The sequence below is a fragment of the Crinia signifera genome, chromosome 3, assembly GCF_055691185.1.
Source record: "Crinia signifera chromosome 3, ASM5569118v1, whole genome shotgun sequence".
Lineage (NCBI taxonomy): Eukaryota > Metazoa > Chordata > Amphibia > Anura > Myobatrachidae > Crinia > Crinia signifera.
Genome location: NC_139219.1, coordinates 162,924,173 through 162,951,442, shown reverse-complemented (window position 1 = coordinate 162,951,442; position 27,270 = coordinate 162,924,173). Strand labels below are relative to the sequence as shown.

Sequence of the window (27,270 nt, the reverse complement as noted above, 5' to 3'; positions counted from 1 at the left end):
CCCGCCTCCCTGCTGTCACTCTACTTGCCCCTGTGTTCCCACTGTCCCCTCATTCCCACTGTCAGTGTCCCCACGTCCTCACTGTCACTCTCCCCGCCTCCCCGCTGTCACTCTCATTTTCCCTGTGTCGCCGATATCTTGAATTTTGGCTCATGCTGTGTGACATAACGTGAGTTTTGGCTCATGCTGTGTGGCATAACGTGATTTTTGGCTCATGCTGTGTGGCATAATGTGAATTTTGGCTCATGCTGTGTGGCATAATGTGAATTTTGGCTCATGCTGTGTGGCATAACGTGAATTTTGGCTCATGCTGTGTGGCATAACGTGAATTTTGGCTCATGCTGTGTGGTATAACGTGAATTTTGGCTCATGCTGTGTGGTATAACGTGAATTTTGGCTCATGCTGTGTGGCATAACGTGAATTTTGGCTCATGCTGTGTGGTATAACCTGAATTTTGGCTCATGCTGTGTGGCATAACCTGAATTTTAGCTCATGTTGTGTGGCATAACTTTAATTTTTGCTCATGTTGTGTGGTATAACGGGAATTTTAGCTTATGCTGTATGGCAAAACGTGAATTCTGGCTCATTCTATGTGGCATAACGTACATTTTGGATCATTCCATGTGGCATATTGTGAATTTTGCTTCATACTGTGTGGCATAATGGGACTTTTTACTCATTCTGGGGTCTACTATTGGGTTGTATAATGTGTATAAAGGGTATATAGTGTGGAACACTACAGCTAAGGACATGCTCCTTTTGAGTGGCCACACCCTCTTTTGCGGAGCTACGAACTTCACTTTACCATACCATCATTTAAAATTTTGCCCTCCAACCACTGTGTGTATGTATTTAAAATTTATAAAATTTGCTATATTCTCATATGCTAAACATGCCCCTAATGTGCTGTGGTCACACCCCCTCCAGGGGGGCCCCGGGAAGTGGATGTACCGGGGCCCAGGATTTCTCTTGGCAGCCCTGGTTACAACATGATGAATCTTTTCATGAAGGAACCTACTTTATCAAATCGTGGTTTAGCCATTGCATAGCAGTTAGACCTTACCAAACTAATAAGAGTGCTGCGAACAGTTCAAATGCGTGACAGTTCCGCTTCCCCGGGGGTAGCACATTTCCGACAGAAACAATTGAATAGGGGCCAGCGGGCAGGTAGGGGAGTGGAGAGGGGAGAAAACAATTGAATAGCGCCCAGTGTTTGCTTTAACAACTTGAATATAATACAATAATTGCTGCAGTGAGATCTAAGATTTTTCAAACTCATCTGTCACAGAGAGATCAGTGTCAGGGTGTCCGAAATGTTTATGGCAAGACCTGCATGCTAGTAAACTCTATTTTAACTGCATTTTAAAGCTAGACCGGGGGTTACCAAATGCAGTCGTCAAGGACCCAACAGTCTTAAGGACAGATTTAAGGATATTCATGCTCAGGTGACTTAATTAGTACCTTAGTCAGTTTGAATGTACCATCTGTTTACAAGCAGGGATAGCTAGAGTATCTCCAGGAATCGGTGGCAACCCTCAAGGAGGCTTTTTCAGTTTCCCGGATTCCGTGATTCTCCCGGAATTCGGGTGTCTGAAAAAGCCTTCTGTCCAGCCCTCCACTCTGTCTCTGCCCGTGTGCCCACGCTGCTGGCTGCCTGCTTCCGGAATAGGATGCACTATTACCCCGCACCCCCCCGGGGGACTAGTGCATCCGATTCCAGAAGCAGGCAGCCAACAGCGGCGGGGACAGCCCGGGACCGTTAGGCAGACCTGCAGGGCCGGCACCACAGCAGCATGACACACTGCAGCGCTTGTGGTGAGTGACAAACAGCATTTGTGGTGAGTGACAAACCCCGCTCATATATACATGTATATACATAGTGACAAACCCCGCTCCTATATATATATATATATATATATATATATATATATATATATATATAAGGTCTCAGAGGCCACACCCACTTTTTGTAAATGTCACACCTTTTAGGCCATGCCCACTTTTACGGGAGCGCGCCGTCGGCGCGCATTATTAACCGGGGGGGGGGTGTATCTCCAGGAATCACCAATGACTGAGGTGGCAACCCTAGGGATAGCCCTAAACCTGGACTGTTGGGGTGCCATTGAGGACCACTTTTTGGAGCCACTGAACTAAGCTTTTCCTCATCCCATTACATTTAAAAATTATAAGATACATTTATAATTCATCTCTGAAACACAAAATGTTTATTCATGGTACAAATTTTACACCATTAGATGTATATAACTAACTATGCCACAGTGTCTAATCCAAGTGCTCATGATCACAGAATACAATCCAGGTCTGAATTCAAAAAGCTTGATGCCATTCAATATCATGTACTTACACAAGGACCTTGTATTAGTAGTACTACTACAATCATTTTAGGAGAATATCAAAATCAATGAAATAATAATTATTTAACATACTTTTTTATTTGAAATTATTTCCGTTTTTGTTTGAATATTTATTCTGCTTTTTATATTTGGTCTTTTGTTTCCTCATATGCGGAAGCCTTTCAGTCCCACTGTGAATGTGTAATCAACTCACACTTCCAGACTGACCCGGCTTCTGTAATAACATATTTTGTCAATAGATGGCAATAGTACCAACCTTGACTAAATTTACACAGCTATTTGAAAATAATAATGACTGATATTTTTAAATAAATCTGTTTTCGTTGTGCTTACAGAAAGTGATATAGAAATAGACATGTTATCAACTATGGAAAAAGCAGGCTGGTACTCTCAGGGCAATTGGGTACATCTTTATGACCTGCTAAAGAAAATGACTGGAAAGCCTGAACCAAAGGTAAGATGACAAAAAGAATATTAATGCATTTTTTCCTTAAATTAATGCTATCAATTATGTATATACTTCACTTGTTTAATAAATCAAACTGTAGTGGACATGCTCTGATGCTCCCAACATTAGTAAGTATTTATAGAGAGAATAAAAAGTATTTATAGAAATTATACAGGGAGTTCAAAAAAGTTCCTCCACAGTGACCAGTGTCTTTGGATGCAGATCTCCTTTGCAGCTGCGAAGGCCAGAGAAGGACAACACTTTGGACCTTTTCAGGTCCATTTGCGCCCCTGTGCATTTGCACGGGGAAGCAATGTTTTGCGTCTGCGCATGGGCGTTCATCTGTACTCTTGGCTTTTACAAAGACTAGTTAATTCTTCAGTTCTTTATTCCAGTCCGTTAATCAGTGGACTGTGGCCTGATTGAGAGGTAGCTGCTCTTTTGTCTGCCCTTGCATCTTTTGGCATAGAATAGGAAACCATGACAACAATGTAAACTGGCCGTCATCCTATAAGCCGGTGGACATTATATAATATTGGTTCAATGTGCACCGGCTTATAGGATGACGGCCAGTTTACATTGTTGTCATGGTTTCTTATTCTATGCACTATACACGCTAGCCACCCGAAACTATGCGTTCAGGGACCCAGCGGCTAATAACGTTCCAAAAGCCGGAAATACGTCATTTGACGCACCGGACCCCGGAAGTACCGCTACTCCGAAAAGATCAAGTTTTAGTAAGTAAATTCTTCTACAATTTCACTCGATTTTGAGAAGTGTTAAAAAGGATCTCTCTAGGTTTGTCTTCTGCTCACATTAATGTGTTTACCAATCTGATTTTTAAAATAGAATGGTTAATTACCGGGATTGAATGATTGATTGCGGGGAGTAACCCTATTAGTATGGGTATATAAACCCCACACAGCCAGACTGTAGCATCACCTTGAAAAAGCTGATATAGTCAGCGAAACTCGTTGGTGGGCCACTGCATCCCTCTCTGGCACCTACTAAAGGACTCCACTACCTGCACATTGGCAGCCTCCATTACAGCACAAAGTTCATCCTGGCAACTAAACTGTTCCACTGAGAAAATAACTCATCTTGGAAAAGGACACCACCAACTGGGGAAGCTCCACAAGGTTCTTAAAATTCCTCCAGTGGCGGTTCAACCAAAAAAATCAACATCTCCGCAAAAATAGTGAAGACCACAGACCCAAGCCCGGAAATAATCCCAAACCTAAGTGGTCAGACTTTCCCTTTTCCCAAAAAACAAACTAAATTACCAGTGTCTGCCAACATTTGCTCAATCTTAAAGGAGGACTGACCACCCTTGATTAAATTCTAGTGGCCAGAAGAGGGTACTAATTTTCTTTGTAATATATATTTTACTATATGTTTTTTATTATTGTATTAATAAATTAACTGTTAAGGCAATCCCTCTATGTGTTAATTATATGTATAGCGCTGCCACTTTTCTGTTGTTTTGCTAGATCCTCTTAAACAGAAAGGTTCGCCGCAAATGCAGCGAGTCCGCTGCATTTTGTGAAGAGTCCCGCCATTTTGATGGCCGCACTTGCCATTTCCACCTCGCTGGTTCTTTTCAGAAATGGCGAGTGAAGGCGAGGGCATTGAATATGTGGTGAACCGGAAGGAACAGGCCAGTAACCCCTTTACCTTGCACTCTGGGAGGATCGCCGGCTTCTCTTCTTTGTCTCATCTTCTTGGAAACAGGACAAGAACCAGACCAAGGAAATGGTGCAACAGAGTTTATTTATGATTAAATAGGATACCTGAGATCAGGTAGCAGGTAGGGCTACTTATTGTATAGATTACACTGAAAGGGATGCACCAGAATACAGTAATGCCACAGTAATAAAATAAGGCACGTTTGACAGTGTGAGTATCGACTTATTCTATAACACAATAAAATCACTTTATCGTAAACAGTTGCACAATTCAATAGTAAGACTATCCCTTTCACTGGCATGGCTGGTTCACCCCAGTCCAGTGTGTCCAACCGAGGGGTGCTCACCGGGTAAGTTAGACTCAGAAATTTTCACGTTAGTGGGGAAGCCAGCAATGTCACCCAAGGAGCGTATAAATCAAAGAAGAAAAAGATCAATTCTTTATGGCCTAATCAATTCTAATGGCAATTCAATCAATCACAATTATAACTTTGTAGAAATGTAGGGTAATTAGCAATCACATTAAATTATACCGAATTATCTAACTGTCTAATACGCAGTGCAGAATAACACAACAAAATAGTGCTTTACTGTAACTGATACTATTCTACTGGGTACCCAGCTCTCTATTATAAACCACTGTCTCTAAGACAGACCTGTGCACCGGTATTTAGAGTTCACTGGAGGCCTCTTGTAGTCACTACCCAGTGTTGGTGAAACTTAGAGCAACAGTCCTCCTTGATAGGAAGGGATAAAACTTGGTTGGGCAATGTCCCGAATAAAGAAGATAGATGCTGTAAGATCCTTATATACTTTCACCACAAGATGGTGCTATAGACCTACTGGTCTCTAAGGATAGTGCTGTCACTTATTCTCCTGGTTTAACAGTATTTAACAGTATTTTTACTCTGCAGCGCAGGGGTGGTGATGCAGGGAATTAAGGGGCAAACAGGCCCTGGTAGTTAAGACGTCATGACCAGGTCTGGGGCTCCGTTATTGGCAATTGGTGCCTGAAATCGGGTGCTCTGGTAGGTGGGATGTCCTCAAAAAAAGAGTATAGGGAATTAGGTAAGAAATTAAAGGTGAGTACATCTAGGGTAATATTCTCAGAATTATTACCAGTGCCACGCGCTAGCCCAGGGAGGCAGAGGGAGATCAGGGAGGTAAACGGAGGGATTTGTGTTCATGGAACACTGGGCGGACTTCTCGTCAGGCGCCATCTTTTTTGCCATGATGGATTGCACCTGAACGAGGAGGGGGCTGCAGTGCTGGGGGGAAGGATGGTTAGAGGGTTGGAGGAGATTTTAAACTAGGCGATGGGGGGGGTGGGGGTAGCTAGATACTATGGGTCCCGTAGTGAGAATAGTAGGATTGGGGTCAAGAATCAATTTGGGGGAGGACATAGTTACAGGCAATGTCCGGGGTACTAATAAGGGTAATGTCGTGGGTAATTCCCAGGGTGATCCAGGAATATTATGTAATAACAGTAATCTTACCTCATTACAGCTCTCAGGTACAGATGTCCTTAGGGTATGGGAAGGAGTAAACGACATAGGAAGAAGTTTCAAAACTGTAAATAGGTCAGGCAGTGGGCATGGTGGGGAGGGCTGTAGACAGTCTGAGGGTGAGGTGGGTACGAGGAAGTTAGTAAGGAATACAAACAAGTCCAGAGAAGAAATTAAACACAATGATAGGGATGCAAATAAAAATAAACATAAACTAAAATGCCTACTGGCAAATGCAAGAAGCTTAGCAGGATAAAATGGGGGAACTAGAAACTGTAGTCACTAGGGACAATTGTGACATTATTGGTATTACAGAAACATGGTGTAACGAGTCGCACAACTGGGCATTAAGCATGGAGGGATATACACTCTACAGATAAGATAGGGAAAATAGAAAGGGCGGGGGTGTGTGCCTATATGTAAAAAATAACTTAACATCATGTGAGAAAGAAATGAGCACAGGTACAGAGGAAGATTACACTGAGGCCATGTGGGCAGAGACAACCGACAATAACAAAAAACCTAATAAAATTTTAATAGGGGTATGCTATAGACCACATAAACGAAAGGGACGAGTCTCTTCTTTTAAACCAAATCAAACAACCATCAGATCAGGGTCAGGTATTAATTATAGGGGATTTTAATTTACCTGATATTGATTGGAAAAACGTAACATGTAAAACGGCAAGAAGCAGTGGGTTCCTAAGCTTACTTAAAGACCAGTTTATCACACAAACGGTAAAAGCTCCAACTCGTAATAAGGCATTATTATACAAATAACATCGATCTAGTCTCAAACACAAAAGTAATTGAACATCTAGGGAACAGTGACCACAATATGGTTTCACTGGAAATCAACTTCAGTAAAGTACATCATAAAGGATTGGCAAAAATACTAAACTTCAGAAGAGCTAACTTTGAAATATTCAGAGAAGCCCTAAAAAGAATTGTGTGGGAAACTGTTTTTGAGGGGAAAAATGCTGAGGAAATGTGGGATACTCAAATCATTAACTATTAAATACATTCCTAAAGTAAATAAGGGTAAATTCAATAAAAAAAAAGCCACCATGGTTGGACAAAAAAGTTAGGTCAGCAATCAACAATAAAACAAGAGCATTTAAATTCTATAAAAATTACTTAAATGAGGAGGCATTACCAATTACAAAGAATCAAACAAAATTTGCAAAGGGGCAATCAAAGTAGCTAAAAGGGTTTATGAAGAGCGCATCGCCACTGAAAGCAAAACTAGTAGTAAACGTATAATAAGGACAACATAGGCCCACTAACCGATATCACTGGAAAAAGTTTTACGGAGGATAAGGGAAAAGCAGAACTGTTAAATGAGTTCTTCTCATCAGTGTTTACTAAGGGAAAGCAGACTGTGGAACGCACTCATACCACAAATGGGATGAACAAGCCAGACCTCAATATTGATTTCTGTACAGAGGAAATAATATTGAGGCGCAGCAAAATCAAAACAAATAAATCACCTGGGCCAGATGGGATTCATCCTAGGGTACTAATGGAATTAAGGGAGGAATTAGCTTCCCCTCTACATTATATCTTCAATAATTCACTATCATCAGGAAAGGTACCAAAAGACTGGAGAATAGCAGAGGTAGTGCCATTATTCAAAAAAGGGAAAAAGGAGGATCCCGCTAATTACAGACCTGTTAGTTTAACATCAATAGTGGGTAAACTATTTGAAGGATGAAGAGATGGGATCCAGGAATATTTAGACCTTCATAGTTTACTCAGTTATAACCGGCATGGGTTCGTGAAAAATCGTTCATGCCAAACTAATCTACTTGGTTTCTATGAAGAGGTTAGCAAAAACCTTGATAATGGAAATGCTGTAGATGTGATTTTCCTAGATTTTGCTAAAGCCTTCGCAACCGTAACACACAAGAGGTTGATAAATAAAATGGAGGACCTGGTATTAGGGGCAAATATCTGCAGATGGGTAGGTTACTGGCTGTGTAATAGAGAACAAAGAGTGGTGGTGAACAGTGCAGTTTCAAATATGATACCAGTACTAAGTGGAGTGCCACAGGATTCGGTTCTAGGGCCCATTTTGTTTAACATTTTTATTAATGATATTGGGATAGGGTTACTCAGCAATGTATCCATCTTTGCGGACGATACAAAACTGAGCAGAGTTATTAAATCATCAGAAGATGTCACCACGCTTTAAAATGATCTTGACAATCTAGATGAGTGGGCAAAAAAGTGGAAGATGAGGTTCAATGTGGACAAATGCAAGGCCATGCACCTTGGGAGACATAACCAGTGTGCTAGTTATAACCTAAGCGGGGATGCATTGGGTAATTCAGTACTCAAAAAGGATCTAGGAGTCCAAATAGACAACAAACTAGGGTGTAGTGCTCAATGTAATATAGCAACTAAAAAGTCCAATAAAACTCTAGCATGTATTAAAAGGGACATGGAAACTAGGGATTCAAAAGTAATTATGCCTCTGTACAAATCATTGGTTAGACCGCACCTCGAATACGGAGTACAATTCTGGGCCCCACACTATAAAAAGGACATCATAGAATTAGAAAAAAAATAAAGAAGAGCAACTAAGCTTATTAGAGGAATGGAGACTTTAAGCTAAGAGGAGAGATTAAGCAAGCTGAGACTATTTACACTAGAGAAGAAACGTTTAAGGGGGGACATGCTCAACATGTACAAATATATCAGGGGCCAATATAAGGAACTGTCAAACACCCTTTTTTCTGCTAGACAGGAATCTAGGACGAGAGGGCACAAGTTTAGATTAGAAGAAAAAAGATTTTGTTCATCTAGAAGAAAAAAATTCTTTACAGTCAGAACAGTCAAACTTTGGAACTCTCTTCCTGAAGAAGTGGTGTCGGCAGACACTATAAATACGTTTAAAATAAGGTTGGATAAACATTTATTGGTTAAAAACATCCACGGGTATGAATAAGTAACAATCTGTCTTTAAAATATCAGAACATACTTTACAACAAGGGATTAGCTACTATAAACATAGGTTGAACTAGATGGACGCAAGTCTTTATTCAGCCTCACCTACTATGTAACTATGTTATGTCTCTGGGGCTTCCTTAGAGCCGGCAAACAAGGGTGCCCTTGATTGGTTCTGTGAGTAAGAGGGCAGGCCAATCCCCTTTACAGTGGGTGAAGATAGGAAGGCTCATGTGCTGTTCCCCTGCAGGGGTTAGGGTACTCCTCCATAGTATGGAGGGGTCTTGTGCACTGCACCCTGAAGAATGGCGATGCTCACAGCGGGGCCTGGCGGTGGTATCAGGGGCTCTCTCCGCTGGTGGGTCTCTGATGGATGGTGCTAGGGTCTCTGTCCCACCACTGACTATCCCCGGGTCTGCTAAGGGTGTCACGGGGGCAGGGTAGTATTGCGCAACTTACTGACTGTCGGCGCCTACCGTTCGGGGTCCACTGCTGGGCTCTTCTGGTGTCTGCCTTGGCTCTGCTCTGTTCCACCTGGCTGCGGCCTTCTCTGTCTGTCGGGTCACATCAAGGGGGCGCGGGGTTCTCATCCGGCGGCTCTGGTGCAGCCGCGTGTCAGGGTCTCTCTCTCTCCGCTGCCGGGCACTTGCGCCGTCTCCCCTCTCCTTCACGGCGAGCTATTGGCACTGCTCACCGTATAGCTATTGGCACTGCTCACCGTATAGCTCGCCATCAGGGGCTCACCATCGGCATTGAATACTCCCCATTGCCTCTGTAAAATTGCCTGGGGATATGTGAATGCATATGCTTCACGACACGCCCATAACACTTTTGTGACACGCCCATGAGAGGGATTTTTCTTTTTCTTTCACTTCAGGTCACCACCTAGGAGCGCCAATCGCTTTGCAGATTTCTAACACCATCTAATCCACATAGGTGCAGTAGCAAATAATCACTCAGCTACTGTAGGTGAACATCGGTGTTGCATGCATTGTACTTGTAACTTTCTGCGTTTCATCCATCAAATTTCATCAGGGTTTGATCAATAGATGAACCAACATTCACAGTAATACTTTTACAGGATGCTCAGGAGCATTTCAAACTTGTGTTCAGTGATGGACTGGGCCTCTGAATCAGCCCTGGCGTTTGGGAACGGGCGGCTAAAGTCGCCCACATGAACATGCTGTGCATGCACACGCACGCGGCGGATCCCAGCGTGCATGCGTGAAGGGGTATCTCTCCTGGACCTGATTAATGCACAGAGAGAGCTGCCGTGCCTGTGGCAAGTCCAGCAGCTCTTTTTGTGCACTGATCAGGAGTCAGTGCTTCCACCTGATTGGACAAATCAGTCCACCTGGCTATCACCCCTCTGGCATTTGCCAGAAGTGCCAGGTGGCCAGTCCAGCCCTGCTTGTGTTAAACATATGGGGTGACATTCTATGGGATGAGATCTGCGTTTTTTGGCGTTAATTAGACCACAAAATGGCGATATCGCATTTTTCCATCAAATCGCCAATTTAATGGGATGCGCTAAGGGACTGAAATCGCATATTATGTGCGTTAACGCACGCGGACCAAAAGTGCGAGATTAATTCGCATTTTTTTCGCATCCAGATGTTTTCGTACAGAAAAGTATACAAATCGCTTATTTAATGCAATACGTTTTCGCAAATCGCACTTTTTAGGTGTCTAGTTATCGCACTTATTTCAGACCAGGTTCTGTTTGGCGATTTGGCCCAGAACTCATTTTGGTCAAGTGCACACATGGTTAATTTCACCACAGGTGCCCTCATTTTCACTCACAAACACCCCTACATAAACCCCAACATCATTAAGGACACCTGTGAGGGTTTCAGACATGGAGTTTTTGCAGAGTGGTTTGGAGTTGATGATTTGTGATGTGGCCCATTTGGAGGAGCTGCGCAGGAGGGAGGAAGCTGCGCGCCAGATCCAGGTAGCCCCCCGACTACTGCGTACCCCACGTATGTATCGTGCTCGGCTGTACCTGGACTCCCTCTCGGATCAACAGGTTGTGGGGATGTTTAGGCTGAACCGCATTAACCTGTTGGACTTATATGAGCAGGTGAGAGATGATTTGGACCCTTTTGGGGGAGGCAACTATGCAGTGTCTGGCCTGCACAAATTAATGTGTGCCCTCTACTATTTGGCCACAGGTTCCACTCAGTCTGTGACCTCATGGGCCTTGGGGGTATCACAGGCCACTTTCTCTAAGCATTTCACTCAAGTGTTACTTGCTTTAAAGAAGTTGTGGCGGACATACATCAGATTCCCCAGTTCTGAGCAGGAGTGGCAGGACCACAAGTTGGCTTTCTATAGACTCTCAGCATTCCCTCGCGTGCTGGGAGCTATAGACTGCACACACATTGGGATTAGGGCACCGCACGTGCGGGGACACGTCTACGTCAATAGGCGTGGGCGGCACTCCCTGAACGTGCAGGTTGTATCCAATGCTAATTTGAAAATCCTGAGTGTTGTGGCAGGCTTTCCGGGAAACTGCCATGATGCCTATATTCTGAGACACTCAGCCCTCTGGAACAGATTTACCAACCACCAAATGCCAGAGGGCTGGCTACTAGGTAAGTACCTTTTAACATATTACCCTGTCTGTCCCTAATTGTACCTGCTTCAATGTGTGTGTTTCCTCTTTCACAAGCATATTGCTCTTCTACCAGTGTGTCCTGTTTGAAAGAAACACATACCTTACCATATAAGGCAATCACTTCCTATCTGTGTTTTAGGTGACTCAGGATATGGTTGTGTTTCCTGGCTCATGACACCTTTGCGCACCCCAGAGGGCCCTGCACAGCACCGGTATAATGAAGCCCACATTGCAACCCGCAATGTGGTGGAGCGCACATTTGGCGTCTTGAAGAGTCGCTTCCGGTGTTTGGACAGGTCGTCGGGTACACTGCTTTACCACCCTGCCAAAGTAGTCATGATTATCCAGGCTTGCTGCATGCTGCACAACATAGCCCTGTCCCAACCTGCCTATGTGGAGGAGGAACATGCAGGAGTCGTGCAGGAAGCCCAACCTACCACACCTCGGGTAGTGAGGGGTACGCAGAGGGGAAATCTGGTGCGCACACACATCATCAGCCGATACTTTTCTGGTAAGCACATGTGCCCTGTACTCCGAAATGTACCTGTGCTGTAAGTGTACTCATTAACTAATGTGTGACCAATACCATCTGCTTCCACCCACATTTAGCCTAATACACAGAGCCCAACGGATGCAGATGGTGGTGCTGACCTATCCCTTGCTGATATCTAGTTTGTAAGTACATTTGATACATGTATGAATGATGTATGCAGTCAAACATGGCTCACTGGTGTTGTGGAACTACACGTGCCAGCATGCCCTGACACACTCTAAGCATTACAGTCCAAACCATGAGTGTCAGAGCCTGCTGGAATATGTAGATGCACAACCTTTGCCGGCCACGGAGATACCCCACACTACTTTAGTGCAATCCCATTGTCATATACCATTGCAATATTTTATACTGCACACAATAATTGGTTTAAAAATAATACACAAACACAATGGTATGCGGCTAGACATTTTTACTTCTGCCTACTTTGTCAGACGCAATCTGCATTTTTGCAGGTGAAAAATAACAACTCCGGGGGCATGTTACAAGATGATTGGGAATGGAAAAAATAAAGAAACATATGTATGAGCTACCTTCGCCCAGCATCAGGCACCCCTACACCACTTCTAGACCCTGTACCAAGCCCACCACGGGTCCTAATATTCCGACGGGGTGGGGAAGTGGGGGAGCCACTTATTGGGGTACTGGATACACTGCTGAGGGTGGATGCTGCGCCACCTCCCACATTGGCTTCCAGCTGCTGGATTTGGGCCTGCATAGCTAGTAAGGCATTAGTCTGCGCTGTGCATGATTGGGTTAGTGCAGCAATACTTTGCGCCAGGCTGCCAATATGCCTATTCTGCTCCCTTACAGCAGCAGTTTGCTCAGCAAAACGGGTGTCAATGCTGTTAGCAATGCGCACATGAGTGCCTACACCTACCCGTACACTACGTGCCATTTTGCGTAACTGAAGGAAGGTGTCACGCATGTACCCCTGGATATTACCTATTTGGAGGCTCTGGGAGGCCATGAATTCTATCTGTTTTTCCTTGAAATTGACCAAGGAGTTAGCTACTTGGGAAGCCAAAGCGGCTGTATGGGGTGTGTTGGTGGGTGGGGGTGGGTTGGGAGACACCCCACTTGGGAAAAGATCACTCTGTGACGAGGTCTGTATTTCTTCCTCTGCCGCAAAGGTGTCGACTGGTTCAAGAATGATGTCCATTTCGTCTAGCACCATCATTGAAGAATCTGTTTGGTTTGACCCTAGTTGTATAGCACCTGTGAATACAGATGAAGAGGTAAGTACTGATGCATATATAGGCCACACTGTCGTCTATACTGTTTTACATAGGGCTTGAGATGCTGGACGCACATACCTAGGGGTGTTATGTACTTACACATGTACCCCGATACAGCATGTAACATTGACATTAATAATATGTCACATGCCTAGCTCAGATGACATTCATTTCCGTTGCAATGTAGCAGCAGGAGATGAATGTGGTGTGAGATATTGTTGAGGTGACATGGGTGTGTGTACTGTATGTGAAATGGCGTGTTTTTTGTTCATTTACCTGCTTCCGCAGATTCTGCAGCAACGGGCCTTCTGGTCTTGGATGCCGCAGCACTTCGGGATGGACAATTTGTACAAGGAAAGATGGGCAGCCATTATGGACCTTGGCGAAGCATTTTCTGCAAACATGCATTGAGTTGACAATAATGGACAATACCCTTTGGACAAGGACTGCTTTATTTTTTCTCCACCATTTTTTTTATTTAAACCAAAAGATTTTGGTGTTACATTATTATTATTAAACTATTGTACACATGACAACTATTGGATAATCTGTGGTATGTAGGCATGGCAGCTAAACCACCAGTACACCTCAGGGTTTTTGGCCACATACATGTTAGGCTGCTAGAAAGAATGTTACAGTGTTAATCAATATGAGCAGTTGTGGAACTACAAGGCCCAGCATTATCAGCAATTTAAAAGTAGTAGCAGGCAATTTCTTGTGCATGACCTTGATGGGCTATGTAGTTCCACAGCAGCACTTTACTTAGCATAACAATACAAGTGAACATTATAGTTATAATACATTGGCATGTATGTTTAGGATTGCATGTGGTCAGACTTACCAGCTCTAGATGGCGTTTGCGGCCTATCGGAATCCGCCACGTGCATGCCAGGCAGGACCTCAGGGGGTATGATGCGCTTCAGCTTCACCTCATACGCATTGTAGCACACAGTGGTGGGGCTTCCTCCTCCAGTCTTGGTGGCCTCCTCCAACTCCATGGCCATTTTATTTTTCAACTGCCGTTTGATGTCGTTAAACCTTTTTTTCACATTGCGGACCAGGCGCTTGTGCTGACTGACAGCGTTCACCGCCTGGGTGATGTCCTTCCACATAGCCCTTTTGCGCTGTGCAGTGGTCTTGTGGTGAGATTTGCCAAGCAAACGGTCAAACACTGGCAGGATAGCCCGGACAAGTGCTGCATTTTCTTCATATGAAAAGCGGACCTTTCTGCCACTTTTGGTGCGGCCAGCTTCCACCTCCTCCTCCTCCTCCTCATTTTCAACACCAGCCATGTAGCCCTCCTCCTCCATGCCAGTGTCTTCCTCCTCACCACCATCTTCCTCCACCTCTGACATGTGGCCCTCCTGCAGCTGGTGTGGGGTATGGTCTAGGGCTTGGCTGTAGGATGGGGATGCCAGCGGATCCTCCACCTCCACCTCCTCCCCCTTGATGGGCTATGTAGTTCCACAGCAGCACTTTACTTAGCATAACAATACAAGTGAACATTATAGTTATAATACATTGGCATGTATGTTTAGGATTGCATGTGGTCAGACTTACCAGCTCTAGATGGCGTTTGCGGCCTATCGGAATCCGCCACGTGCATGCCAGGCAGGACCTCAGGGGGTGTGATGCGCTTCAGCTTCACCTCATACGCATTGTAGCACACAGTGGTGGGGCTTCCTCCTCCAGTCTTGGTGGCCTCCTCCAACTCCATGGCCATTTTATTTTTCAACTGCCGTTTGATGTCGTTAAACCTTTTTTTCACATTGCGGACCAGGCGCTTGTGCTGACTGACAGCGTTCACCGCCTGGGTGATGTCCTTCCACATAGCCCTTTTGCGCTGTGCAGTGGTCTTGTGCTGAGATTTGCCAAGCAAACGGTCAAACACTGGCAGGATAGCCCGGACAAGTGCTGCATTTTCTTCATATGAAAAGCGGACCTTTCTGCCACTTTTGGTGCGGCCAGCTTCCACCTCCTCCTCCTCCTCCTCCTCCTCATTTTCAACACCAGCCATGTAGCCCTCCTCCTCCATGCCAGTGTCTTCCTCCTCACCACCATCTTCCTCCACCTCTGACATGTGGCCCTCCTGCAGCTGGTGTGGGGTATGGTCTAGGGCTTGGCTGTAGGATGGGGATGCCAGCGGATCCTCCACCTCCTCCTGCTGGGGCTGGACGCCCAGGGCCTGGTGTGGGGCTGCCCTTGCTGTGGCCATGCTGCCTGCCACACTGCTGGCTCTCACACTTGTCTGGCTGCTGCCACTGCTCCCTCTGCCACTGCTCCCTCTGCCACTGCTTCCTCTGCCACTCCTCACTCTGCCACTGCTCCCTCTGCCACTCCTCACTCTGCCACCAACACCTCCTCCTGTACTCACACTGCCACTGCTCCTCTCCATGCTCTTTACTTCCTATCAAAGAGTGAAATGGCGCCAATGCCCCTTTATATAGGGGGTGTGATGCATAATGGAGGGGACACAGGTGGGCCAATAGGTTGGGGGGTTCTTAGTCATGCGGAGACAGTTTTGTAAATCGCACTCCGGTTGGTCCAAAATTCGCACATGACCGGCGGAAGAATTCGCATTTTTTTGTGACTTAAAATCGCACCTCTTCGCACTTTTCAGCCTCCAAAACGCATCACATTAAATGTGCGAATTATGACTGAAAAGTGCGATTTCAAAAAGTGCGATTTGCGGCGATGTGGTGCGCTAAAAAAAGATGCGCAGTTAGGTCAAACCATAGAATGTCACCCATGATCTATATAAAAAAAATCTCGGTACTTGTGAGTTATCCGGGCACCCGATGTGGAAATTGAATGTCAGTACAATAAGCATACGATGCGACGCGATGCGACGCGATTTCCCTTAAAATTTCATCGTATCCAAAATCGCGTCACATCGTATGCTATTGTATGGCATACAATGGCACGCGACGCGATTTTAACACATCCCGCCCAATTTCAAACCCGCCCTCTGCCACATCTGACACAAATTCACTCTGAGGGAGTTTTGACAGGAGAAAAGAAGTGATTTGCAGTGTTGGTGTGTCTCAGAGTTTTTGTGAGGGGAAATTTCTGAAATTTGCCCCATTTTGCCCCTTACACCCTATTTCCCAGTATGGCTTTGCCAGACAGTATCTTCAGCGTCCCCAAAACTGAAGAGGATACAGTTAAATTTATGCAGGACAATGGGCTGCTTCCATCCACAGCTACCTGTCCAAATGGACACCCAATGCGCCTGTCTGTAAAAGAGCGGAAATGGCGCTGCTATATCAAAAGCTGTGGGAAAAAGCAGAGTCTGCGGGCCTCGCTATTTTACCCCAGATGCAGGCTTCCATTTATGACCATACTGCGCTTTATTTTCTGCTGGTGTGACGAACTGACATCTATAGAGTTTTGCACCAAGCATTTGAAGATATGTAATAAAAGCACTATCTTTTACAATGCATTGATGCGGGAGGCATGTCAATGCGACCTGATGTCCCAGCCTCAACGCCGGATTGGTGGACCAGGCAAAATAGTTGAAATTGATGAGTCACTATTCGCAAAGAGACAAGCCATTGTCGGCAGAGTTCTCCCACAGCAGTGGGTCTTTGGAGGAGTGTGTCGTGAAACAGGGGACTGTTTTATGTTACCAGTGGAAAAGCGAGATGCGACGACCCTGATGACTGCAATTGTGGAAGTACAATTGTCAGCGATTGCTGGCGTGCGTACAACACCGCAGAACTGGAGCGGGCTGGATACAGTCACTTGAGAGTGAATCACAGATACAATTTTGAGGACCCGGAGACTGGAGCACACACCCAAAATATTGAAAGACTATGGGGATGTGCAAAGTGGCGGAACAAACGCCAGCGGGGCACAGCCCGCCATCACCTGGACTCTTATATGCAAGAGTTTGTGTGGCGAAAGTGCCTGGCGGGTGACAGCCCATTTAACCGCATTCTACATGCACTCAGTTTGTTGGCTAAATAATTACGGCGATTAATTATTGTATGCTATGTGTTGTTGTTATTACCGTATATTCCGGCGTATAAGATGACTTTTTAACCCATAAAAATTTTCCCTCTAGTGGGGGGTCGTCTTATACGCCGGGTACAGCATATATTCACTAAAGGGTACCTCTCCTCGGCCCCCCCCCTTCTTATGCATACGTACCGTACCTTAATAATAAAAGATAGAAGTACGGTATTTGTCTGCATCAGTGTTTTCTTCAGCCTAACGGCCTGTCAGATTGCACATTTGATGTCGGCGGCAGGCTCGGGTGTTTTCGGCGGGGCTCGGGGGGACTCGGGAGCGCTCAGGCACACGAGTCCCCCCGAGCCCCGCCGAAAACACCCGAGCCTGCCGCCGACATCAAATGTGCAATCTGACAGGCCGTTAGGCTGAAGAAAACACTGATGCAGACAAATACCGTACTTCTATCTTTTATTATTAAGGTACGGTACCTATGCATAAGAAGGGGGGGGGGGGCGAGGAGGTACCCTTTAATGAATACCAAGGTACCCTTTAATGAGGACAGCGGCATCACTGCAGGGAAGCTGCAGATGAGGGGGTATTAAAACTTTATGTGGTGGGTTATGCTGGGGCAGGACAAACCTGCCCTGATAGGTTTGTCCTGCCCCAGCAAAACCCACCACTCAAGGGACCAGACAGCTGCTAGTGACAGGGAGGTGTGCGGAAGAGGGGGTAGTCTTATATGGCGAGTATATAACAAACTCTACATTTTGAGTGGAAATGTTGGGGGGTCGTCTTATACGCCCAGTCGTCTTATACGCCGGCAAATACGGTATAATTTATTTCTGATATATGCTAATTACAGTTATTCCTTAAATTCTGTTGTCCTTAATGTGTCAGATATGAATGATAATGATGAATGATATTGGATGTTCACAACCAAGCCACTATCAACATGAACCCGAAGCGTGGCGAGCGCAGCGGGCCCGCGAGGGGCGGCGGTATGTGTCCTTCGACCTTTTCATGCCCTACTATCCACTAGGGCGTGGAGTTGAGAATAGAATAGTGTGGCGAGCGCAGCGTGCCACCGAGGCCCGAAGCGTGGCGAGCAGACACGGATACCTGTGAAGCCCACGAAGGGACGCGCTTACCTGTGAAGGTATCCGCGTCCCCTCGTGGGGCTCGCTGCGCTCGCCACGCTTCGGGCCTCGGTGGCTCGCTGCGCTCGCCACACTATTCTATTCTCAACTCCACGCCCTAGTGGATAGTAGGGCATGAAAAGGTCGGAGGACACGTACCGCCGCCCCTCGCGGGCTCGCTGCGCTCGCCACGCTTCGGGTTGGCGTCAATAGTGGAGTGGCGTTAACAATGGGGATGGGATTTAAGTTTTGACACTTTTTGGGGGTTTTTCCCATTTTTTCATTGAAATGAATGTAAAATCGGAAACAGAGACCATTTTACATTGATTCCAATCTTAAAATCGGGTACACTGCTAAAATCGGGTGGTGATCTCTTCGCGTCGCATCGCATGCCATGTGGTTAACACGCGATGCGACGCGATCCGATCCGATGGTACCCGATCTAAAATCGGGCGCCCAGATAACTCACAAGTACCAAAATCTCTAATAGACCTTGAACACCCTATTCCTCTTAAACAAGAACCTTACTGATGGGCCACCAACATCCATTTTTTAATACCTAAATTAAATTTATAAATGTAATGAAAGAATAATATTATATTTATCATAGAGGTTTTAGTGGCATTCAAATTTAAGGATACTTAACATTACCCTTACACCCACACTAAGGAAAAAGGTTTCTTAGGGTGTATTTTTCCAAGTTCAATTTATGTGTGTGCTTTCCACACTTAACCCTAATACACTGTTTTAATTTGTCCAGATACCATATTATTACACTTAAGCGTAATGTATTATTTAACATTTTAATAAAATGTGGATCTGCAAGTCATGCATTCACTTAGGAACCAAAGATTTAAGAAACATTGTTTACATTGTTTGGGGGAAAAGGCTTCACATTTCTTCTTAGAAATGGCAGGCAGATGCCCCCGTCTCTACAGCTAAAACGGCATATGAGCCTTATGAAACTAATCAAACTCTTTGATGGGAAATTAATATAAACCTATTGACATTTTGTCAGACGAAACACTGTTCTCTTTGAAGATAAAAATAAATAAAAGCCAGATTTTATTCCATTTTCAAAGGTCAGACAGAAAAATGTTTATACATATTTTTGTTGTAATCCCAGTTAAACTAAAGCATGTACAAACTATGCCCCTTTCAGACCGCACTTAAAAAACGGTATTTTGCCGATTTTTAACCGTTTTAAAACGGTAATCTGTGCGGTCTGAAAGGTGCACAACCACTTTACCGTTTTAAAAAACCTGCTTTAAAATGGAGGGTCCTACCCTTTTCAGACCCGGTATTTTGGCATCAAAATCGGGTCTGAAACGGTATTTGTGACCCAGCCAATGAGCGGACACAGCGCAGTGAATATTTACTGATTGCTCATTAAATATTCACTGCGCTTCACCCCCGCTTCGCCCCCCCCGCGCGCCGGTTAACATCCCCCCCCTGCTGCACACCGGTTAACATCCCCCCCTGCCAGACGCCGTTAACATCCCCCCCCCCCCCCTGCCACGTGCCGGTTAACATCCCCCCCCTGCCACGCGCCGGTTAACACACACCCCCCTTCCCGTGCAGCCGGTACCTCCTGCGACGCGTTGAGGATCCCGGCAGTATGGACGGATGCATTGCACTTGTAAAAAAAAGTGTCTTTCAAAAAATGGCTGCCCCTTAGGAAAACCTGTTTTAAAAAAACTGTCTTTCGTATGGGGGCAGCCATTTTCCGAAAGTCACTTTTCTTATAAGAAAAGTGACTTTCGGAAAATGGCTGCCCCCATACGAAAGACAGTTTTTTTAAACAGGTTTTCCTATTTGGCAGCCATTTTCAGAAATACACTTTTTTTTACAAGTGCAATGCATCCGTCCATACTCCGGGATCCTCAACGCGTCGCATCGCAGGAGGTACCGGCTGCACGGGGGGGGGGGGGCTGGGGGGGTTTCCTTAAACACATGGGGGGGGCGGGTTGTGTGTGTTAACCCGCAGGGGCGGGGAGGCGGTTGTGTGTGAGTGTTAACCCGCGCGGAGGGGGCGGGTTGTGTGTGTGTGTTAACCCACGCGAGGGGGGGGGCTTCCAAAAACGGGTCTGCCAGTGTCAAAAAAACGCCACTTAAACGGTAATATACCGTTTAAGAGATGCGGTGTTAAAGGGGTTTTACCTGGCAGACCCGTTTCTGGAAACATTTTCAAATACAGGGTCAAAGCCAGTTATGTGGTCTGAAAGCAGCACTAGTTACATTAAAATGATTGTATTATAACTGTTCTAGGCATGTATGCTACTAGTGCTATTTTCCCAGGAAATGGAGAACCTGTTAATGATTCTGATTATATATTTAAATAGGATGTATAAATTAAATATATATTTATAATACCTGACACTGAATTACCAGCAGCCTTGGGACCTGCTCAAGAGGTTAGGTAGAAGCAGGTCACATGTCCAGTGTCAGGTGGTGAGACCAGTGACAGGTGAGGAGCAGTTGGTCATCAACGTGAGGGAGACAGGGCATACTCAGTTAAACCTTATGTCAGGAAAACAAAGTGGGCCCCTGTCGGCTGAGGCAGTAAGCTACAGTTTTGTACATGAGGAAACAGATGAAGCACCTGGAACAGATGTTCGGTCCAGCACTATGCTCCATTTGGTACAGTTGGACCAGCCCTCAGCTCTGTTGTTTGGTATGAGCAATAAAGCCCCTGCTTATGCCAGCTTTATTACAGAATCAGCTGCTATATTTGAACTCTGCCCTTGGGGATTCAGTAAATGTGACTCAGCCCCACTACATATTGTTATAAAAAGACAAGTTTCCCATAGCTGTCACCTATAGAAATATATAAGGAGAGATAACTCCCAAAGAGCCGGCCCGGACATTACCCAATATCTCCGGTAGCAGAGAGTGGGCTTATCAGCACAAATTGTTGTTCCTGCAGCCTGACCGGTTTTCGCTACACATTAACACCGTGACTTATCCACAATGGGGAAGGTTGATTTGATACAATGAATAATTGAATGTTGCAACATTATATTATAGCTGAACTGTTTAATATGAGCCGCAGAGAAAATGTTCTACTTTTCTACAATATGTCACACACACAATGCCGTCATCACCATAATATGCCCCACACACAATAATGGGCAATACAAATTATGCCCCACAGTAAGGCTGCTAAAAACTGTTAAATGACCTGCTCTTTGTTAGGCGTTTCATGCTCATTGCTAGGGGGTTTTGCTCTTTATCAGGTATTTTATGCTAATTATTAATATTTTTTGCTTGTTGCCAAGGCTTTCTTGGTCATTGCTAGGGGATTCTTGCTCATTGCCAGGGGTTTTTTGCTCGTTGCCTTGGGTTTTATACTGCTCAAACCCTCCTGCCCTGGTCCCCAACAGTCAGTGCAGCAACAATGCTGGCTGTGGGCTACCTGGTGTTTCCGGCACTTCCAGGATCATGCTGTGCAAATCAGATGCTGGAAATCCATTTGTGTTGCAGTATGAAGTGTATGCTTAATTTTAGTTTAGGTTAATATACAGTAATACAAAGACTAAAGCGGTTTTATTTTATTTTTCATTTATCTTCTGCCATGTAGACTGTGTACTTCGGGGACAGCATGCGGTCGGATATATTCTCAGCCCGTCACTACAGCTGCTGGGAGACTGTCCTCATACTAGAGGAGTTAGAAGGAGGTGAAGCCCCGGAGCCAGACATGACTGATTTTGGATCCTGCTTAAAAAAGAAAGGAAAATATGATGTAAGTGATCCCTACAGATGTTTTCTCGAGAATAAGCATCACTTTAAGTCACATCTTGGGTATGTGTAACAGAATAACAAACTCTAAGAACGTACATAAATATCCACTGATACAGTATGTTATTTTCTGCTTGCCAGTTCTGACTAATGAGTAATATCACAGTAAACTATAAATAATTTTATTGGGTCAATAAGAGGAATTTACTTTGGCATCTATAGACTGTGCAATATTCCTATGCTGAGGTAAAGGCTTATATTTCACTTGTAGGAAACAACTCGATTCACAGCCGCAAACGTGTGTATTAGTTGCAAGTTGTTTTTTTTTTTTAAGGTTTCAGAGTGAATTAAAATGAAAGCAGAAAATAAACTAGTTGCATTTGCCCAGATATAGATGGTTGGTGCACAGTGACTTGACTGCAGTGCTATTCTTCCTGCCCATCATTGACACTGTGGAGCAAGGCTGGACAAAGGACCACATACTGTAGGCCTGGTGATGAAAATATTCAAGTGCCTTTTATCAATAGCAGAGAAGCTGACCAGTGCTGTCTGACCAGTGCCATGTGGCCATCTACACCCCCTATACCATCGTCTCTATGCTCGCCCTTAGGGACAGTAAAACAAATGTAATAATTAACTTCAACTGTGGATCTTTTACAATTAGTTAGCCAGTCATATATACACCTGTGCAGAGGTGGATTTAGACCTTATGGGGCCTAATTTGGAGCCCTCCTTCCTTCAACAATGCATAGTATAATATTTTTGTTGCTGATTTATGTCCCTTACATTATTTGTTGGGGTCAGATGACAGAAGAAGATGAAGAGGCATAGGGTCAGGTGATAGTAGTGGCTGAATAGGTGTACGGTCAGGTAATAGTAGTGGCTGAAGAGGCATAGGGTGAGGTGATAGTAGTGGCTGAAGAGGCATAGGGTGAGGTGGTAGAAGTGGCTGGAGAGGCATAGGGTACGGTGATATTAGTGGCTGAAGAGGCGTAGGGTGAGGTGATAGTGTTGGCTGAAGAGGTGTAGGGTCAGGTGATAGTAGTGGCTGAAGAGGCATAGGGTGAGGTGATAGTAGTGGCTGAAGAGGCATAGGGTGAGGTGATAGTGGTGGCTGAAGAGGCATAGGGTGAGGTGATAGTGGTGGCTGAAGAGGCATAGGGTGAGGTGATAGTGGTGGCTGAAGAGGCATAGGGTGAGGTGATAGTGGTGGTTGAAGAGGCATAGGGTCAGGTGATAGTAGTGGCTGAATAGGTGTACGGTCAGGTAATATTAGTGGCTGAAGAGGTGTAGCGTGAGGTGATAGTAGTGGCTGAAGAGGCATAGGGTCAGGTGATATTAGTGTCTGAAGAGGCATAGGGTCAGGTGATAGTAGTGGCTGAAGAGGCATAGGGTGAGGTGATAGTAGTGGCTGAAGAGGCATAGGGTGAGGTGATAGTAGTGGCTGAAAAGGCATAGGATGAGGTGATAGTAGTGGCTGAAGAGGCATAGGGTGAGGTAATAGTAGTGGCTGAAGAGGTATAGGGTCAGGTGATAGAAGTGTCTGAAGAGGCATAGGGTAAGGTGATAGAAGTGGCTGAAGAGGCATAGGGTGAGGTGATAGTAGTGGCTGAAGAGGCATAGGGTCAGGTGATAGAAGTGGCTGAAGAGGCATAGGGTCAGGTGATAGAAGTGGCTGAAGAGGCATAGGGTAAGGTGATAGTAGTGGCTGAAGAGGCATAGGGTGAGGTGATAGTGGCTTCTGAAGAGGCATAGGGTCAGGTGATAGTAGTGGCTGAAGAGGCATAGGGTGAGGTGATAGTGGTTTCTGAAGAGGCATAGGGTCAGGTGATAGAAGTGGCTGAAGAGGCATAGGGTAATGTGATAGTAGTGGCTGAAGAGGCATAGGGTGAGGTGATAGTGGTGGCTGAAGAGGCATAAGGTCAGGTGATAGTAGTGGCTGAAGAGGCATAGGGTCAGGTGATAGTAGTGGCTGAAGAGGCATAGGGTGAGGTTATAGTAGTGGCTTAAGAGGCATAGGGTCAGGTGATAGAAGTGGTACTGTACTGGCTAAATCAGTACAATTGGAGGGTATTTGGATACCCCTCAAGTGGCAAATGACAAAGTCAGCCAATCACAACTCTCCTACATACAGTAACTAGTGCTTTCAAGTAAGAGAAGTGCAATATCGAAGAGCTGTTGCAATTCAGTATATAGTCCTCTTCACATCACCTCGTTTCTTCTTCAAGGACCTTTCACATCACCTCGTTTCTTCTTCAAGGAACTTTCACATCTCCACCCCCTCTCCACACCATTTTGTCCCATATTGGTTGATTAAAACACATCCAAGGGACCGAAGAAGCACTAGAGTTATAACACTATCCTAAAATATAAACGTAAATGAAATTATTACTTACGGCATATTTTTTCACCATTTAGATCCATATCACCCCTGATGAAGTCCTAGCGGACGAAATGCGTAGGGTTTTTTCCAAAGAAAATAACTCTTTGGGGTGAGATTTAGTAAAATGAGAGTTTTTTACACTTTTGCTGTGAATTTGCATTTTTAATGAGATGCGAATTTGCGGCAAAAAAGCTATATAGTGCGATTTGTAGTCATGAAAATGTGCGATTTTCAGTAATGAAAATCGGCACATTTTCAGAAATGTGCGATTTTGTGTAAAAAAAATTTTGGAAAAAAAAAAACAGGCGTGGGGTCCCCCCTCTTGAGCATAAGCAGCCCCGGGCTCAAAGAGCCGGTCCTGGTTTCATAAAATCACGGGGCTGAACAAATAGGGGTCCCCAGGATTTTATTAAACCAGCACCAGGCTCAAGGACCGGTCCTGGTTCCCAAAATACGGGGGACAAAATGAGTAGGGGTCCCCCCATATTTCAAGAACCAGCACCGGGCCCAACCAGCCAGCAGGGTAATGCCACAGCCAGGGGAGAGTTTTTATACAAGTCCCCCCGGCCAAAGCATTCACTCCCTGACCGGTCAGCATGGGCTGGGGGAGTGGGGACCCCCCAAAGAAGCCCCCCCCCCCTCCAGAACTTACCTGCCCATGCTGAAGCCCGGGGCTGTCCTCGATGCCCCTGGGCAGTGGGCATCGAGCTGATAATTGGTGTAAAAAGATAGAAAAACTATTGTATACTGCTGTGGAACTATGAGTCCCAGCAGCACCAGCTAGACATGATATTCCTCCCAGCAGAGCCAGCTAGACATGATCTGCCCCCCCAGCAGCGCCAGCTAGACATACTGTAATATGCCCCCCAGCAGTTCCAGATAAACATTATATGCCCCTCAGCAGTGCCAGATAGTCATGCTATGCCCCCACAGTGCCAGGTACATAAATACCCCCCACAGTGCCAGGTACATAAATACCCCCCACAGGGCCAGGTACATAAATACCCCACACAGGGCCAGGTACATAAATGCCCCCACAGTGCCAGGTACATAAATGCCCCCCCCCCCCCCCAGTGCCAGGTACATAAATGCCCCCCACAGTGCCAGATACACATGTCTCCAGAGTGCCAGATATGCCCCCACAGTACCTGTGCTAGTAACGAGGGAGGGTGAGTGCGGTGGGCTTCGGGCGGACTAAAGCTGAACTACTCTGACATCTGGGGGGAAATTTACTAAAGGAAATTTGTAAAAAATAGGTGTATTTGTGTTTAGAAATACACTTATTTTTGACATTTACTATCCAGAAAATACGGCAATTCGTATTCGTATTGATAGCACATCAATACGAATACGAATTGCCGTATTTTCGGGATAGTAAATGTCAAAAATAAGTGTATTTCTAAACACAAATACATCTATTTTTTACAAATTTCCTTTAGTAAATTTCCCCCCTGATGTCAGGCATCAGCGCTGCACAGCACGCACAGAGCAGTTTAGCAGGCCCCAGTATGGTGGCGCCAGTGTGCGGTGCCCATTAAGGGTGTCGTCCTGCATAACCGCTCAACATGCCTGGAGCCGGCCCTGGCTGCAGGTCTGTCAGGCGAGAGGCTGCACACCGAGCAACTCCGCGGCACACCAGTTGAAAAAGGCTGGTCGACTGCATACATAGGTGTGCGCACATTGAGTGTTAGGGTTGCACAGGCACCCCCTAATGCTGTGCCCACCCTTATGAACACCATATTAATACATACCTGCGTCATCCATATATGTGTATGACTGTATTTGCATGTGCTGTTAGTGTTACACAGAGTAATTAGAAGATGAAAACTGAAATAGGCAGGAGATTATGGTGGGGCTGAGAGACTTTTTATATTGTAGCGAGTGCCAATAGATGACGGAAGACACGCCTGATTGGCGGTGTTAGACACGCCCAATCGGTGGAGCTACTCACACTCTTTTAACAGTGCACCCCCTAATAAAATGTGCTGCGCACACCTATGACTGCATATCTGTACGTGTTACTGTCACTGTTTACTTGTTCTCACCCTGGCTGTTGCACAGCAATCCAAATCTAATTTATTATTATTTATTTATTTATTAACAGTTTCTTACATAGCCTATACATATTATGCAGCGCTTTACAGGGATTCGGTATGAAATCCCGACAGGGTCAAAATCCCGAATGGGTCAAAATACCGACAAGGACAAAATCCCGACATGGACAAAATCCCGACATTTATAATCCCGACAGAATGTACAGGTGAAACAGTCTACATGACTTTCCGTCGACAGTTGCGAGTTTGACATGGGTTTTTTCACTGTTTTTTGAGCCAAATGTCGACACAGTCGACATGGACACAGTTGGAAGTGAACCGCAGCCCCTCGCGTCGCTCGCTTCGCTCGCGATGCTTCGGACACACTATTTTATTCTCCCAACAATGCCCTAGTGGATGGTAGGGCATGAAATACTGCCTGTTGGCACATGTCGGCTCAAAAAACAGTGAAAAAACCCATGTTGACTTCGCACCTGTCGACGGAAAGTCATGTAGACTGTTTCACCTGTACATTCTATATGTCGGGATTTTGACCCTGTCGGGATTTTAAATGGTGGGATTTTGACCCTGTCGGGATTTTAAATGTCGGGATTTTGTCCTTGTCGGTATTTTGACCCATTCAGGAATTTGA

At 45.3% G+C, this 27,270-nt stretch overlaps 1 protein-coding gene across 4 annotated transcripts in view; it reads left to right on the top strand.

Moving 5' to 3' along the window:
• NT5DC1 (5'-nucleotidase domain containing 1) overlaps positions 1-27,270 on the top strand; it is a 273,425-nt gene that overhangs the window by 221,960 nt on the left and 24,195 nt on the right. For all 4 annotated transcript variants that reach the window (XM_083176860.1, XM_083176861.1, XM_083176862.1 and 1 more), the window contains 2 exons: positions 2,712-2,830; positions 22,045-22,206. In XM_083176860.1, the coding sequence (XP_083032986.1) occupies positions 2,712-2,830; positions 22,045-22,206 (281 nt within the window). The remainder of the gene's footprint in view (positions 1-2,711; positions 2,831-22,044; positions 22,207-27,270) is intronic.